At 37.9% G+C, this 17,744-nt stretch overlaps 1 protein-coding gene across 1 annotated transcript in view; it reads left to right on the top strand.

Annotated features, from left to right (window-relative positions):
- kiaa1549lb (KIAA1549-like b) overlaps window positions 1-17,744 on the top strand; it is a 92,347-nt gene that overhangs the window by 31,102 nt on the left and 43,501 nt on the right. Inside the window, exons 2-4 of the mRNA XM_038306760.1 lie at window positions 9,336-9,689; window positions 14,115-14,594; window positions 14,669-14,784. Coding sequence (XP_038162688.1) covers window positions 9,336-9,689; window positions 14,115-14,594; window positions 14,669-14,784 — 950 coding nt within the window. The remainder of the gene's footprint in view (window positions 1-9,335; window positions 9,690-14,114; window positions 14,595-14,668; window positions 14,785-17,744) is intronic.

Here is a 17,744-nt window from a genome sequence, read left to right as displayed (position 1 = left end):
ACCTTCCTTGACTCACATATGAGCTTAAGTGACATCCCGTTCCTAATCCATAGGGTTCAATATGACGTCGGTCCACCCTTTGCAGCTAGAACAGCTTCAACTCTTCTGGGAAGGCTGTCCACAAGGTTTAGGAGTGTGTTTATGGGAATTTTTGACCATTCTTCCAGAAGCGCATTTGTGAGGTCGCACACTGATGTTGGACGAGAAGGCCTGGCTCTCAGTCTCCGCTCTAATTCATCCCAAAGGTGTTCTATCGGGTTGAGGTCAGGACTCTGTGCAGGCCAGTCAAGTTCATCCACACCAGACTCTGTCATCCATGTCTTTATGGACCTTGCTTTGTGCACTGGTGCACAGTCATGTTGGAAGAGGAAGGGGCCAGCTCCAAACTGTTCCCACAAAGTTGGGAGCATGGAATTGTCCAAAATGTCTTGGTATGCTGAAGCATTCAGAGTTCCTTTCACTGGAACTAAGGGGCCAAGCCCAGCTCCTGAAAAACAACCCCACACCATAATCCCCCCTCCACCAAACTTTACACTTGGCACAATGCAGTCAGACAAGTACCGTTCTCCTGGCAACCGCCAAACCCAGACCCGTCCATCAGATTGCCAGATGGAGAAGCGCGATTCGTCACTCCAGAGAACGCGTCTCCACTGCTCTAGAGTCCAGTGGCGGCGTGCTTTACACCACCGCATCCGACGCTTTGCATTGCACTTGGTGATGTATGGCTTGGATGCAGCTGCTCGCCCATGGAAACCCATTCCATGAAGCTCTCTGCGCACTGTTCTTGAGCTACATGAAGTTTGGAGGTCTGTAGTGATTGACTCTGCAGAAAGTTGGCGACCTCTTCGCACTATGCGCGTCAGCATCCGCTGACCCCGCTCCGTCAGTTTACGTGGCCTACCACTTCGTGGCTGAGTTGCTGTCGTTCCCAAACACTTCCATTTTCTTATAATACAGCTGACAGTTGACTGTGGAATATTTAGGAGCGAGGAAATTTCACGACTGGATTTGTTGCACAGGTGGCATCCTATCACAGTTCCACGCTGGAATTCACTGAGCTCCTGAGAGCGACCCATTCTTTCACAAATGTTTGTAAAAACAGTCTGCATGCCTAGGTGCTTGAATTTATACACCTGTGGCCATGGAAGTGATTGGAACACCTGATTCCAATAATTTGGATGGGTGAGCAAATACTTTTGGCAATATAGTGTATTTCCCCTGATGCCTTGGACTGGAAGACATTCTATGTGATGTACATCTTAAATCTTTTGGCAGGGAGAGGACATCATGAAGACTGAGGTTTTTTTAACCCTCTCTTGCTCTCCCTTTAGAAATTATGGAATATAAAAACATGTGCTAGTTTTGTTGTGATTACAATAAATATGCTAAGCAGTTTATATAAAGATAAACCATAGGAAAATTTGTTCACCATATGGAAAGCAGACGCCAATCAAAAGCAACTTTTCAATAAAATCTTGTAAGTGAATCTTTAGAGGGAAATTAGGCATTTATTCTTTTCCGTAAGCTGGATATACGTTTTAGTCAATACTTTGAAAATGTTTGTTTTCACGTCATATATATTATCCCAACCTAATCAACATTATGCATGTTTTTCTAAAATCTTACAGCCCTGTCACTATGACCTAGACCAATGTCTATGCTGTGCAATAATAGACATGTAATGCAGTGCAATTTATCATTTTCTGATTTCATTTACAGTGAGGGCATTTTCATAATTTCTAACTACTCTCTAAACTATTGCTGTTGACTAAATTTTACAAAGCTTAGATGTATTTTATTTTTGCTGAATTATATTAACAGGTGGAGTAAAATGTATGCTGGAGGTCGAAAATGCTTCAACAGAGCTTAGTTAAAGGATGTGCAAATATTTGCAGCAGCGGTGTTGCTTTGGTCCCATTATAAATTTGTTTGCCTTTCATCAGAAATATATATTCATTCTGTCTCAGATGATTTATCTTTAGTCAAGTAGTCATTTTATCTCTAGTCCGCAGACTTTTGAGAGTCCCTTTGTCTTTGTCAATCAATCAGAAATGTTTGCCTGTTACAACTCCTTGTATATGCCATTGGTATTGATCCTCTGTGGATAATCCTAAAATTAAAGACAATACATTGATTTAGAAAACTCCTTCCAAAAGAGAGGAGAAGCCAAGTCATTTTCAACAGTAAGCTGGCCCTTAAAATCAACATTTTATTAAAGAATCTAAACTACCAAAACATTTCTGTATCCTACTTTAAATTTGTATTTGACTTGGGTCTGAATCTTTTTTTGCTGATCTCTTTTTTCTGAATTTGCCAAATGGTCTCAGGAAGCTAATATGTGATTACTTCTCTAAAAGTGGAGAGGATGGGATGCTATCGCTTTCAAAAACGCAGTGGATTAGGGTACTTTGAGTATCCTGTATTCAGCCATTTCTGTCAGTAACAAACAAAAGGAGACACTCAGTGAGATGATTGGTCTAATGCACCATACAGAGGCTGCAAATAGAAAATTATTGTAGAGAGCACAATGTACCATCTATAATTTTATGACCAGGCTAATCTTGCTTTACATGGCTATGGTTTATTAGATGGTTATTTTTGCTTTTATATTACCAAAAACAGGTGCTCGAGTTCTTGTATTGGAAATATGTAAGAAGTGTTGTCTATAATCTGACAAGAATGCACCATTTTTTCACTCAAACCCCAGAATTCCTTGATGTACCACTGAAAACGGGCAGTAAGAGAACAGGTTACATAAACTGCAATAGGGGTAGACATGACTGAAACAATATAAGCCTTAATAACTACAGTTTTCTGGGCTGCTTCAGCACAGGAGTCACTCTGTTGACTTGTCAGACTGAAATAGTGGCTGCATGTTCATCTGGTAGGGAAGGAAGACAAGTCAGGAGAAAGATGATATGAGCAGCTTCCTATGAGTCACTGTTCTGTTCGCTGCCAGGGAGTTTTCCAAATATCGCTTCATATTAAAAGAGAAAAACATTAGAAACCTACTTATATTAGAGCATTTGTTTGTTCTATGTACTCTTTTTGCGAATAACTCTTTTGTTTGTGATATAACTGCAAAGGATTCTGTCTTTTACCATCTATGTTGTAGCCACTGTCAAACTTTTTTTGTATTCATAAGTGTGCTTAGCATTGGCAAAGAACAATGATTTCAAAATGTTCACCTTTAGTGCCTTCATCTGCTACATATTAGCTCCCATATCAAATGCAGTAAACATGTATTTCTCTGCATAACTGAATGTGCGTCTCTTCAAAATAATATATTTGCTCAGAAAAAGAAGAATGTGTGCAGTGCATTTTAAAAGAATTCATACCGGTAAAATGCTTTAGGAATTTGAATCTACCTACTAAAACACCATTAATTTTCACTTGGGTTTTTGTTTGTAGGGTTTTAAAAAAATAAAAAGGATTTTGCAGTATGAATAGTTTTTACAAGACACTATGGATTCTTCCACCAAGAGGGAGTTAATGTCTGAGAGTGCAACTGCAAGTTGTGTGTGCAAAGGCTTTTTTACAAACAGACATTTTTGAGGCCCTTCCTAAAAAACTAAACAAAAAAAGAAAAAACTCAGCCTGGCTTCTTCAACGTGTTTCTATGCTGCCAGGGTGCCGTTAGGCTACTGTTTGAATTATACTGTTTTGTTTACTGTTTTATGCACATGAGAGAACAAAAACAGCTCAAAGCGACACAAAAAAAAGTCTGTTTATAATAGAATGGAGCAATGCAGGCCCCGCTAGTGTCACGTCTGCGCCCTGGTAGCACAAAGATAATGATAGTTGCAGAGGGGGGAAAATTGTGGAACTGTGGAAATTAGGTTTGTGGTTTTGGTGTGCTGGCTCAAGGAGGTGTAAGAAGACCTTTTTTTTTTTAACTACACAAAAATGTAGTGGTTTATGAATAGTATATTAATCAGATACAAATTTCTTTTAGGAGCCTGGTATCTTATGGGTTGTGTTAAGAATGTACCCAAATTCTTGTATTTTGTTGGAACACACAACAAGGTATTTTATACAGACTTTAACTAAAAGAAGACAGGCTCCCACCTGGAACTGTCTGACTAGACCTTTGACCCCAGGGGTCCACTGAAAGCGTAAGCACCACAGAGCATCCGCACCACGGATTCTGCCAAGCACCTTAAAGCTTGGTTTATGCTTGATGCATCTGTGAGGTCCGTGTAGCTAAATTACATCATTTTGAGTTTCTACACTTCTCTGTGCATAAATTCTGTATAAACCCCAAAAATATGTGGCAATTTTTTTAGGAACTATAATGAATATAATATGAACTGATTATTATTATTTCATAAATATGGGTAACCAGACTTAGACTCAACTTTGTAATTTAACTTTATAATTTAACTAAATAACTTTATAATTACCTAAAGCACAGGAACTGCTTTGTGTCAGTAGGCCACTTCTTTTCAGAGAGGACAGGACTCACATATGGAGTACAGCAAGGTTAAATCCTGGGACCCCTTCAATTTAAGATCTACCTCCAGTAACACAGATATTCAAAGGAATCATGGCTAAAAAATATTTAAAGGTCATTTCAAATAAAAAATAAAGACTGTTTATAGACACCTTGCTCAGATAAAAACGTATAAATAGAATATATTGTGTAATCAGGGGCGTTGCGAGGAATTTGGGGCCTCATGAAGACATTGATATTGACCCCCCCAAAAAAAATCTCTTGATTTTTATATTTGAATTATCTAGTGGAACATAGGTTTTTTCTTCTTTTGGGCCCCCCACTCAGACAAGGGCCCTTGGAATCTTTCAAACTTTTCACCCCTTTTTGCCACCTGTGTAATACAGGAGAAATTCTATTGATGTGTACAAAAATAGATTGTACAGCCAGAGAGACAAAAAAAAAAACCCAAAAACATGTCATGGTTATTATTACTATTATTGTTACTGTTGTTATTATAGAATACTATACTTTGATATTAAAGAGAAACATTGGACAAAATAGAACAAAGATAAAAAAATAAAAAAGCAGCCCGTTTACAGAAAGATGAGAAATTGAGCAAAATAAGCATAAATGAAAGAAGACACTTTCAGAGCAATCAACATCTGTCCAGATGAAGCAGTTGGTGTGCAAAAAAATATATTGAGCAGATTAGAAACAATACAAATAATGATATGCATGAAAGAATATAAAAAAATTTTGATCAGATAAAGAAACAGCTGTAAACACTTCCTGTGCATGTTGGGATTACAAATTCTAACATTAGCTTGGGGGAGGGATCTGCAGGAAGGCTGTAGTAAACCAGTGTAACAATTTGTCACTAAGTTGGCTCCTTGTCTTTGTAACAGCTTTAAAGATTGTGTGGAAGGCAGTGTCCAACAGTAATGTTATTTTTCTTACAGTCCTGTCTTCCTCCACCACCTGCACTGTGCCTGAAAGGTATTGTAGGGAAGAACTGGCCTTCCTAATGAGCTTATTCAACTAGTACTCTCAGCTTCAGATAAACTGCTGCACCAACAGGCCTTGCGATGTAATATAGCTGATGCCGCCACAGAACCAAGGCAGATCTTTAAGAGCACACCACTGCACTACAAAAGATCTCAGCAGACAGTCTACTCCGACCCTTTCTTTAAAGAGCAGCAGTGTTGTGACTCCACTCCAGCTTATTATATTTACACACCAAGGTTCTTGTGTCATCTTTTTCAACCTCAGTTCCTTGGATGTTCAATGGTGCCAATATGGTGTCAGGTGCTTCTAAAAGTAATGATGGAGAAAACGGATTATGTCAAAATATGTAACTTTTTAATAAAGACCCAGTTTACATTTGATTTGTTTTATGCATGTTGAAATGTTTTTCTACAAGTATCAGTTAAAATGAGAAATTACAGATATCTTACATGAAATCTTTTCATTTTGTTCTTATTTAATCTTTAGATTTCTACCAAACATTCGTATTAAAACTGGTAATTCTGTTCTTTAGACTCTACACTGAATCACCTTTGTTGTAAAGTCTTGACCATCTTTTCACATCTACAGACTAACATCCATTTTCTTTCCAAAATAAGGCAAGCTCAGTCAAATGGAATGTGAGCATCTGTAAACCTCAATTTTAAGACATGCGAGATATATTAAATTTAGTCTTTATGTGCAGTACTACTGGTTTAATTTTAAAAAGTCATTTTAAGATAAAACTGTTTCTCTAAATTACAGAACTGTAAAGGAATTCTGGATACATGTTTATGATTGATGTCTTGTCTGAAGGTGAATCTCAGTCCTTGTTTGTTCCAGGTTTTAGCTCCCTAAATTTTGCATCAGTCTTTCTTTACAGTCAGGCTTGCTACAAGAACACATGTAAAACATGGAAAAGTTTGCAGCTCATAGATGTCCTATTGTTTTGCAGTAAATGGGCCTCTTCACTGTTTTTCTAATTAATGTTCACCTTGGTCGACCTATAGTTTTGTGTGGAAGGCCATCTCTTTATAGGGTGGGAGCTGTGTCCAAATCCTAAAAGCTGTATTTATAATGTCTGTGCAGATACGGCTGCACAATTTGACACTATTTGCTAATTAGGTAACTTTAAGAAAGCCAATAAAATTAGATAGTATTTTGGTGTATAGAAATAAAGAGGCCCTAAATAGCAGCACATCATACTTGCTAGATTTCTATTTGTAAAACATTTGGAAGCAGTGTCATCTTACACCTAAATTTTGTCAGCGCATCTAATAGAATCTCACTGATAAAGTTTGAGTTTGTGGTTGTGCATAATTTCATTTTTAATTAGTAGGTTCACTATAAAAATTATCATCAGAAATACAATTCCTTAATTATATTGTCCATTAATGTTTCTATTTAGTTTCATTTATTTGAAAGACAAGAACTAATCATTTGAAGGATTTGAGAGAACTGAAAACTGAATAAAATTTTTCTCTGAAATTAAGTTGAAACATCTTTCACTCCTTAATTTGTTCCCTGAAATTCTCCACTCATTTTTGGCCTTCTCTTGATCTGCGCACCTTGTCTTAACTTGTAAATTGTTGAGAATGTTCCCATATGCTCATCCCAATCGGAGCAGGTGGCAAACCACAGGCGAACTCTGCACCGCCCCTTTTGCTGGCATCCAACTCACGCAGTCATTAATCTGGCCGCTAGGCTTTTTAATTGGCTGTAGAAGCTTTCGCTGACCTCTTTGTGGCCTTGAAGCAGTGCTCTTATCATCTGTTTTGTAAGGAGTGATTTTGTAAATGCAGGAGTGTAATGTCCCTCTGTATCACCAGTTTTTGAAAAGATATTAGACAATTCTGTGTAGCAATTTAACTTGTCACCTTCATACTAATGAGGAACGTATAAAAAACATTCAAAAAAATTTTGGTTATAAATGAGACACAAAGAACCATGCACAGAGGCTTAATGAAATTCAACAAATTATTGAAAACATTTTTGCTATATCTTTTTTTTTAGAAAGTGTATTTGGGTCCTTGCATTTCTGAACATTTCTGAACATTTTCCACATGTAAAATATGTTTTGAAGTGCCCTTTTAATAAAAAAGAAAGACACAAAAGTATATCCAGCAGTGCTGATTCGTACATGACTGTGTGAGCTGCTGCATTTCTACAAAGGGGAATCGCTGAGGGGGCGGCAGATGTGACAGGACTGCTAAGTTTTTTTAAATGGAAGAAAGAACCCTGTATGGTCAAGTCCATAACGTGCCGCAAATAAGGACAGCTGCAGGACCGTAGCGGATAGGAAATTATTCTACATCAGCAAACCTTTGTCTAGTAATTTCCCCCTGCATCTTCTGGATATTAATGGATCTTCACATCCATCTCCCTGCCTTTTTTCTCAGCTGTGATTTTAGCAAACTGCGATTTCCTGCTAGTCCTGTTTGCGCTTTTAGAAAGTCAGATTTCAGGTCAGCATTTGGTTGGTGTCTCTTGAATTATTCCATTTGTTCTACTTTGAGGGTTGCCTCAGTTTTCTTTCTTTTTGCAACACACCACTGTCTGTCCTTGGTATGCTATTAGGGAATGTCAGAAAAAATGCTTTTACACCCCAAACTAAGACTGTGGCGTTTCGTGGCTTATGAAAGATTATATTATCTGGCTTGTTTAGTGCACCACAGTAAATAATGTAAAATAACACTTTTGTTAAGATATATATTAAGGGCATTAAAGAGTAATTTCAAAATGTTTTTGAAAGGAATTTAGAAACATCCCATATAAGGATATATGAACAAGAAGAAAATTCCCCTCAGCAGAGGAAAAACAGAGTGAAATTGCTTATATGTCAGTAAAGTGGTAAAGCCGTTTGCTTCTTGTGACTCTCAGAGGGACTTGAAACTCGCAGCGGAAAGAAAATTGTATTCTATACCTTCAACTGGTTCATCATAGATTTTGTAATATGATTTATGTACTTCCTGTGTACAGTAAGCCAGAAATATTAGGACAATGACAGTGGTCCTAAGCTCATAAATGTAAAGCTAATTAGGTCTTCTGGAAATCTTTGATATCCTCAGTCCTGATTTTGGCTCCTTAGTCACCACTGATTGTAACTTGGGTTTACGTCATTAATTTTCAACATTGGGACTTTGACTGGTTATTAGTACTTTATAGATTTAGGTCCAAATTGCTTCTTATGTTCCCCCATTTGCAAGATATCCTTTTCTTAACTCCCTTTATGTCATGCAACACAATACGAATCATTTGATACTCGTGTACATAAACAATTGCACATTAGTTTTTAAAATGTAATCGTTATTCTCCTATATCATAGGAAAAAAAGTAATCTTTATTTTACACAAAATTTCCTTTCCTTTTGTATATAATCCTTTGTTGGGCCAGTTTAGATCTCTAAAATGAAACAGAATACCGTACAACATCTTATAACTTAAATTATTATAGAAAGAGGAGCAATTTCTGCTTGCAGATATTATTTATTGTTACATTATCTAACCATTTCCTGACAGTTTTTTTTTAACAGACTATAATTAAACACTTTGTATTCTTGGCTGTTTAAAGAAGTTGAAATGAAACCCCCGGTATTGATCAACACATAATTAGCACAAAAAGCTCATGGCAGATTGTCTATTTGGAAGCAGAAACTGTTGATGAAAACCATGCAAAGGCACAGAACTGCTAGCACCCTAAGTTGGCATCAAGTAAAAAAAAAAAAATTTGTTTGCTAAAGTAGAAATCAATCTTGTGGATCCTTATGCCAGTTTCATACATGTTTGCTGGAGTGGATACGTTAACTCATGAGTGACAGGAATAAACTGAGGAATGTCATCTAAGTGGTCCTAATTAAATTGTAAAAATGAGGTCTTGTCTCTTTCTTTTTTCTTTACAGAAAACTCCACCTACGATGCCTCTGGCTCCCCACCTTTACGGAGGAGCTCTGCAATCACAGGCGATCCTGTTCAACCAATGGCTGAACTGTCAGTGACCGGGGAGGGGCCTTTCCAAGTGGTCCGTTCGGACGGCGACTCAGACGCTGAGGGTTTATCGGGACAGCCTGCTTTCTCCTCCATCTTAACTGTGATGGCAGGAACTGTCAAAGATCCTGTAGGCCTTGATCAAAGTAGAACCTTGCCAACTATCAGCAAGGATGATCCACTCACCACCCAATGGCCTTCACATAGTTCCAGCCAAGGCTCAGACATGTCCTCCTCATCAGTGGGGGACGACTTCAGAGCACGCTCAGGTCTGATATTTAGAAGAAATAACCCAGATACTGTGCCTCCAAGCCCTAACATGTGTAATTTGTAGATGGCAAGAGAAACATCTCATCATTTCAGTTTTTATCATTTACATCAATGTCAGCTTCAGCACAATCCACCTTCTACTTGACATCCTCCTTTTTATCTCTTTTTTCAGTCATCTTGTGCTTCACGGATAAGCAAAGCTTTTTCATCTAAGGGTTAGGAAAGTGCGTCCAACCCTGCTTATCTGAAAGTGACATCAGCATTATGAGCTTCAGGGACGGATAAATAGATTTAGGGCTGAAATATCCACCTTTCACAGAGATACTAACCTCTATGTTGTTACATGGGGAATGCACAATGCAGGAATGAGCTATCAAACTTTCCAGGTGAAGAAAATGTTGTAAAGAGATTGCAAAAGTCTTAAATATTTTTGCTTAGGCCGGTGGCCAGTGCTTTTATTTTCTACATGTTTTCTACACCAAACAATGGTCTTTATTCTTTACTTAGTTTGTGTGGACTTATTCATAATTGGAATATAGGGTTGAATATTGCTTATTCTGCTAATCTTAAAAGCAGTTCTCTAATTTCATCCAGCCAAACCAGTCATGCAGTTTAGAGGTAGTCGGGAGATTCAAATATTCCCACATCAGCACTGCTGTCTGCCTGTGCTAAAGGCTAGTCACTTTCTAGTCATGCATATTGAAAATGAGGACAAGACAATGGCTGATAGTAACACTTTAGGTCATAGAAAGGGCAAAAGCATGCCAATAATCACTCCACACAGGTAATCCACTTGTGAGACTAAAAACCTTCACAACCAGCATTTATTTTTATTTTTTTACTATTCCTGCTTCGTCTTCATCAGATCAAATGCCTTCATCTTAAATCACAGTTGCCAAGCCAGCATAAACCAGCTCTGCCATAGCGACTTCCTCTGAGGATGTGTCTAACCCTGGTGATTTACTGATGGCAGCAAGTCGAAGCAGTCCTGGACTTCCTGCTATCAATATAAATTACAACCAGGGAGCAATAGAGGAAGCTGAGTTGGAATCTGGTTGCGCTCCATCTCACCTGAATAACTCACTTTCACTTACACAGCTGAGACCTGAGCCCGATGATGCTTTTGCACTTGCAGCGTTGTCCGCATCAAAGTCAGATGCAGCCAGAGAGGTTGAGGTTTGTAACCACAATTGGCACTTTCAAGGTTGTTGCCCACATAGCCTGAACAGCTCTGAAAATTATATCTACCCCCAACAGTAGGGCAAAACTGAAGAGTGTATACAAATAACATGGCCTATATAGTTATAAATTTAACTATTTTTAAGTAGAAACTTAAAAATTTGTGGATATCAATAATTGCTTTGAGCTTCAATTAAGGTGATTCTGAAGCGTAGCAAAAACCCTCAGTAAACCATCTGAAGCACAGTTCTTGTTTAGCTTCTGACTAAAAACAATACACTTTCTAGAATATCTGACGCTAAAAGATCTGAGGTTCATTTCACGGCGCAGGATTAACAAAATCAGATTCAAACCTGCAACTCTAAATTGATCTAGCCTGAGGTCGGAATTTGAGTTTTTTTTTCACAATGGCTCCTATGAATTAGTTCAATCAACTCTAGGTAGGTCCACTCAGAGTTTAGCACATGTGTAAGTATGTAAAGTCGTTATCAGAGGAGCCTCGATTCAACTAGTCACCATGACAACAGGCAATAGGAAGGGCCTCTTTCACCCCACTGGAACTAGAAATTTAAAAGCAGAAATAAAAAAAAAATGAAATTGAAAATGTGTTTAAAAGACAGAGCAACAGCGCTACAGCTACAACTGAGAGGACGATGGTGAAGAAGAATGTTGCTCGAGTTAATTCAGAAGTTTATTTGAAGCAATCTCCTCTGTCCTGCTCCAATTGTAGATCCCTAAAATTCAATTTCTCCTGATCAAAATCACATTTCTAGACTGAAATGGAATAATGTATTTTCTGAATAAAATTTTTGCAGCAGAAACTGAATTTCAGTAAGTAAAAAAACAAAATTGTACGAGTAAGAATCAAGCTTTATATATATATATAAATTTTTATACATTTTAAGTGACTGTTTTGACATTTATCAGCTGACTGAATATATACTTATATCTGAAACACATTTCTTCATAGTGAAACTAATACAAATGCTGACCACTAACAATAAGAATATGGAGATCTGAAATTAATTTCTAGACATCCAGAATGTTTATTCTAGTTGTGCAGAATCTCATTTTGTTTGAAATGGTCATTTTGACAAGGAAACATTTTTTTTTCAGAGATCAGGAATACATATCCAGTAAAACTATTAAACTGGTACAATGTACTATTAGAACTAGTACATATCAAAACAGCTTGCTATAGAATGGCAATTTAAATGGTAGTGGATCAGTGTATTTATTTTGGTAAAATCACCTGACGGCAGGTGAATATGAAGTCTAAAAACATTGTTCTAATAGATAAGACCTGTTCATTCAGTCTTATTTTACACAGTAGATATAAAGTGGCTGTTTGTAGCTGCTTTGGATGTTATCATACCAGTAAATGGTCATTATTAGTGGTTATCAGTCCTATAGAATGGCTTCAAATTGTACCAGTAGACTCATTAGGTTGTTATCACCCAGTGAATGCTAATCCTAACCCTAAAGTAATTCCCTTTTCCCCTGCAGAATTAATCTATGTTTAATCTGAAAATAAATTCAGTAGTTCTTCATTTACTGTAATAATATATATTAATATAATCTGCATGTCAGTCATAATAAACAAGGAAAAAACAAATATCATATCCGTAAAAGTTTAAAAAACAATCCACTGGACTTGCTTTCCAAGATTTGAAGACGTTTTAGGTATTACGACCTTCAGAATAATAGACAGGTTTCAGATATTACAGGATAACAATGGAACCAAATGAACCAAATGACCCACTCGTCAGTTTCATGTTTCCAAGCAATACAAGGCCTTGTCTATATAAAGTCTCAAACTCACGGCGGATCCACACATTTGAATTGAGAAAGCTTCCTGGAGTGGAAGTGAAACGTCTTCAAATCTTGGAAACCAAGTCCAGTGGATTGTTTTTTAAACTTTTACGGAATGACTATGACCTGGATGACTGAGAATCTTCATCAGCAAATATCATATCCTGAATCGAACTGAGTTTTAAAATCCTCTTACTATAGATATTTAATTCTTTGTGAAAAAATGCTGATCATGCTTTAATACGGTCCTCTTTACATGGACATGCAATGTTTGTTTTTAACACCTAGTGTGTCAAACAGTCCCTTTTTTATGCACAGAACTACACAAAAATAAGAATAAATCAGGACATAAAACAATGAGATTGGCTCTAAAGAGAGTGGAGACAAAGGAGACGAAGAGTTTGCTGAACAAAACCTGCTATGTCTGGCACATTTGTTTTTAATAAAGGCTCTAGCAAAGTCTTATGCTAAATTTCCCTGTCTTTAAACTTTTGATGCTTGTCAAAAACCGTTAGAAGCCCTTCATGTAAACCCTTTGCCAGTTCTTTTCCTTTATCTCTAGCAGAAATCTCTTAACGCAAAGGGAGAGTTTTTTCTGCTGTGAGATCAATCACGCATTGGTAGAGATGAATCAAATTCAATTTTGGGTCAGCAAAAAAACCACACCTCAGCAGCTTCTTGCAGTAACTACCTCTTTCCATGGTGATTGGAACAGTGTGGAGACATCTAGTGCTATTTTCAGCGTTGGCACAAAACTAATGGCTCTGTATACAAAGTGGAAAGCCACCAAGCCAATTTTGGTTCAAAGCAGTGCTTTTAAATCAGAAAGTGCATCTAACAGCTTTGACAGTGTGAAATCTAATTTAGTGGCAGATGGCTCATCATATGAACATCAAGAACTGGAAGACAGGCAAAAGCATAATGTGCATTTATTCGATTCGGATGATTCAACAGCTGTCGCCAGACCCTTTTTCTCTCCAAATAATCTGATCTTTGCACAGAATCCAACGTCTATCTAAGGGAAAGTCAAACTACAAGGTGTGAAGTTCTCATTTACCTTCTCTTGATCTCTGCTGTGACTACTACTGGACTGTGAAGAGTTACTGTAAGAACTGATGTTTACCTAAACCCTCTTTTAAGTGACTCCTCTTTCATTGCTTTTCAATCTCATCCTATGTTGCCACTCTTATTCTATCCCTTAACATAGCCAGTAGCTTTTCCATCCCCCTCATTTCCTCAGTTTTCCTCATAATACTTAAAATCAACCCATTCAGTAATGGATTCAGCTAAAATATTATATTACTGGCATGTACAGCCTGACACCCTTACACCTTATACATATATAGCACTATTATCTTGATTTCCACCAGCTTTGACCTTAACATTAGATCCTAATCACTCACATCTTGTGACAGAGATTTTCGTTCTTGCAGAGCAAGAGATGGATGATGTTACTGCTGGAACATCTAAATCTGTTGTGTCCACCTCACCCAAAGAGAAGGAGACTGATCTAAACTCTTCTCAGTCAGACAGGATAATATTTTCTGTTGGGCCCGTCAAGGACACATCTCAGGTATCGCTTCTGACACCGCAACAAGACACCACAACAGCCTCTGTGAAGCTCACCACTACAACTGCATCGTCAACTACAAAACCGACCACCACTACCACTAGCACGCCCTCTCTAAGATTAATAACATACTCAACAACAACCACCACGCAGCGCCAGCCGATTACCAGAAGAACCACCACAGCCATCAGGACTTACACCAACAGAAGAACGTTTACATCTCCCAACCAAAGAGCAAGCTCCCCGAGGGGCATCACCTCCATCTTCATTTCACCTTTCATCACAACTACAGAGGCTCCGCAGCCACAGTGTAACATCACTGAGAGGTTATGGGTTAAAACAGGTAAACTGTGAAGTTGAAAAATATTCTTTGCTGCTGTTTCTTTCCTACCTGCATTTTTTGTGTGTCTGTTTTAGTTGTTTCAATCTACGTTAGGAGGAATAGGCTGGATAGCATTCAGAGGCAGAACCTGCGAAGGGGACTGAGTCAAGGCCTCAGAAAAGCTTTGAATGACACATCAGCACAAGCACAGGTCAGAAGGCTTTTTTACAGCATATTGTGACAATGTATGTGGGCTTATATGGGTATGTTAAAAGCTGCAAAACAAAGATAACCTAGTGTTTGTAAAGGTTTCACAACATAGATAATTGAAGAAAAAGCAAGTAGCTTACCCAATCTTGGAACATTGTCTACAGAAGAGGTACCTTTAACATTAATACTGTGAATCAAGTAAGAGAAGAACTGGTGTTGTGCAGTTTTACCTGCAGAAAAACATAATAGTTCTCTCTGAATTATAGGCAGAACGCAGCCTGTTTCCGCAGCAAACAGACTCTTCTCTGGTGGGTCGGGCAAGTAACCTGGCTTTGGCTGAAGATTGGTGTATCTCACCTAAAAGACCCATAGTAGCAAGGCAGGACAGAAGACAGGAAGAGTTCACGCCATAGTTTTAAAGGGACATGACGTCAGGGGGGCTTGGCTCGCTTACGTAATTGATATTCGATATCCGACACTGGCGAATTAATTGCATTTGCTATATAATCACAATTCACCAAAATGCAATTAGAAATAAGTTTTGTTCCCTTCATATTTAACAAAAGTAAGACACTGAGCTTTGTCACTCCAGCCCTTTAGGTGGCGGTAATACAGTTGGAGTGGGTGTGGTGTCCTAGTGGTTAGGGCATAGGACTTGGAATCCTGAGGTTCTGAGTTCAAACCCCCCTCTCATAGACTGCCACCCTGAGTCTCTGAGAAAGACGCTTAACGCAGGAATCACAATAAGTAACATCGGAGGTAACATTAGTTAGGTAAAGAAGAACAACGAGCAACTGCACAGGATGGCTCAATCCCAACCTGACCCCAAAGCACTACCCCTTAACTGTGGAGTGTTAATGCCATTAAACACACATGCTTGTAGTCCATCTAAGGGGTTAGATCAGGGGGTACCCAAGAATATAAATAAAATGGGCAGTGTACGGTGATGCATTGATAAGCGCCATTGGCTTGCAGTGAGAAGAGTTTGGGTTTAAATCTTTCTTCATGGAGTTTGCATGTTCTTCTTGTACATGCTTTGGTTCCTCCCATGGTGCTTTCTCCCACTGTCCAAAAACATGACTATTGCTGGCTTCTCTAAGTTGTCCGTGAGTTTAAGACTGGTGACCTATCCAGAATGTACCCCACCTTAAACTGCCAGAGATACGCGCCAGCCCACCGCCACCCTTACAGAATAAGGATCAGAAGATGGATATCTAAAATGGGGCCAGAAATCAATGGACATACTTCCTCAAATAATTGTTTTGGTCTGGGTTAGGGTTTCCCAAAATTTGAGGATAAAGCTAATAATTATGATAACTCGGAAAGCTCATGTGGATGAAAACAATTCTAACCATTTTTAATTTATAGAGTTTCCTCCAATGCTTCTTCACTTGCTAAAATACGTTGTCATACTTGGAAGGATGCAATTGCCTTTTTAATTAAATTCATCTTGTTTAAAGAATCCTATAAAGATATGACTCCTGAGAGGAGTTACGTTATCCCCAGGATAATGGATTATTTCACAGAACCATGACTGTGTGAGTTTGGTAAATGTATTAAATAGAAATCTAGGATTATTTTTTTTCCTCCTCGTCCATTGAGGAAAAAAGGCTGCTCTAATTTTGTGAAATGTTTTATATATAACAGTAGACTGTTTTTCCAGATGAAGTATGATTCCTCCAAATGTCTGAAGCATCATTATCTCTCCAATTTCCCAATGTGCTTCAAAGTACTCTGCTATTAATCTAACAGGAGAGCCAGTCTCCTGCAGATAAGTACCTTACTTTTCTAATGCAGTGAGATCAGTTGGTCTTTTTACCCTTGTATACTATTTTGAATTGAAGTTTTATCCCAACAAATTAGTTGTGGAAATTTTTAACAAAAAAGTTAGCAGGTTCTTACCTTTGAAGGTACATGTACTGACAATTTTCCCTAAAAATTGACATATCATCATAAAAATCCTTTTTATGTAATAGCTGTATTGTTTTCCGAATAGAGCATTGTTAAATGCAAAGGGAGTTGCTCCACCTTCTAGTTCATCATATAAGAAAATGCATTGTTAAGATCAAAGTTCTTCAGAAAGTAATATCCATCAAGGGCCTGTTTGTGCCCAGAAAGACCCAAAGTGGAATACAGCATAACATGTCATTAATCTTTTTTATCAGATTCATTGACAACACAGGAGTTAAAAAAGAAAGCTATACAATAAAGTGGCAGAAATGAGAACATAATAAATGATTAGAAAAAGATATATATATAGTTTTTTCCCCCTTACATTATTATTAAGCATCCTCCCTTGCATGATGCATTCACAGTCCTCTTATTTTTTGTAATAGTCTGTTTGTGGTCCTCCCTGGCTGTACCAATGCAAATGTAGAATGCCTGAGGGAGTGAAGGCAGCGGGAAGACCATATCCTCACACACATTAAATACAGCAACATTACTAACATTTATGACACTGATTAAGTCAGATTTAAAGGGGAGCAGTAGGGATGACAGGGAGGTTAAAGAGTAGCCTGTGGAGGAAGAAGCAAAGGTCAACAGCATGAAGCTGCTAAAAAAAGCTATGCTTAGCAGCTGAACTCATAGTAAGAAAAGGCTCCCATAGACTGGCATTATATATACAGTATGGAGGTGGATACACTGATGCTTGTTTATAAAAAAGTTATCTAATTAAGTTATTTTTAAGGATAAATTAAATAAACAATATCTAAAATCTTTCTTTAGATATTCTGTACAATGGGACCTTTACACTTTTATCAGTGGTGAATCCCTGATTGTACACTTGCCAGAAAACTGGATGTGTTTAAATAACCAAGGGCTGTGATGTAGGCTATTACAGAAAATACAAGGACCATTATAGAAATGAGGTTAACTGACTTGGTCCCAAAAGACACAGTGTGGTATTACAGTAATTTCGACAATATTAAAGAGGATGTTGTTTAGTTTTTTTATGGACAA

This window comes from Cyprinodon tularosa, unplaced genomic scaffold (genome assembly GCF_016077235.1).
Source record: "Cyprinodon tularosa strain WSP-4 unplaced genomic scaffold, ASM1607723v1 ctg59, whole genome shotgun sequence".
NCBI classification, from domain to species: Eukaryota; Metazoa; Chordata; class Actinopteri; order Cyprinodontiformes; family Cyprinodontidae; genus Cyprinodon; species Cyprinodon tularosa.
This window is presented reverse-complemented; position numbering and strand designations above follow the sequence as displayed.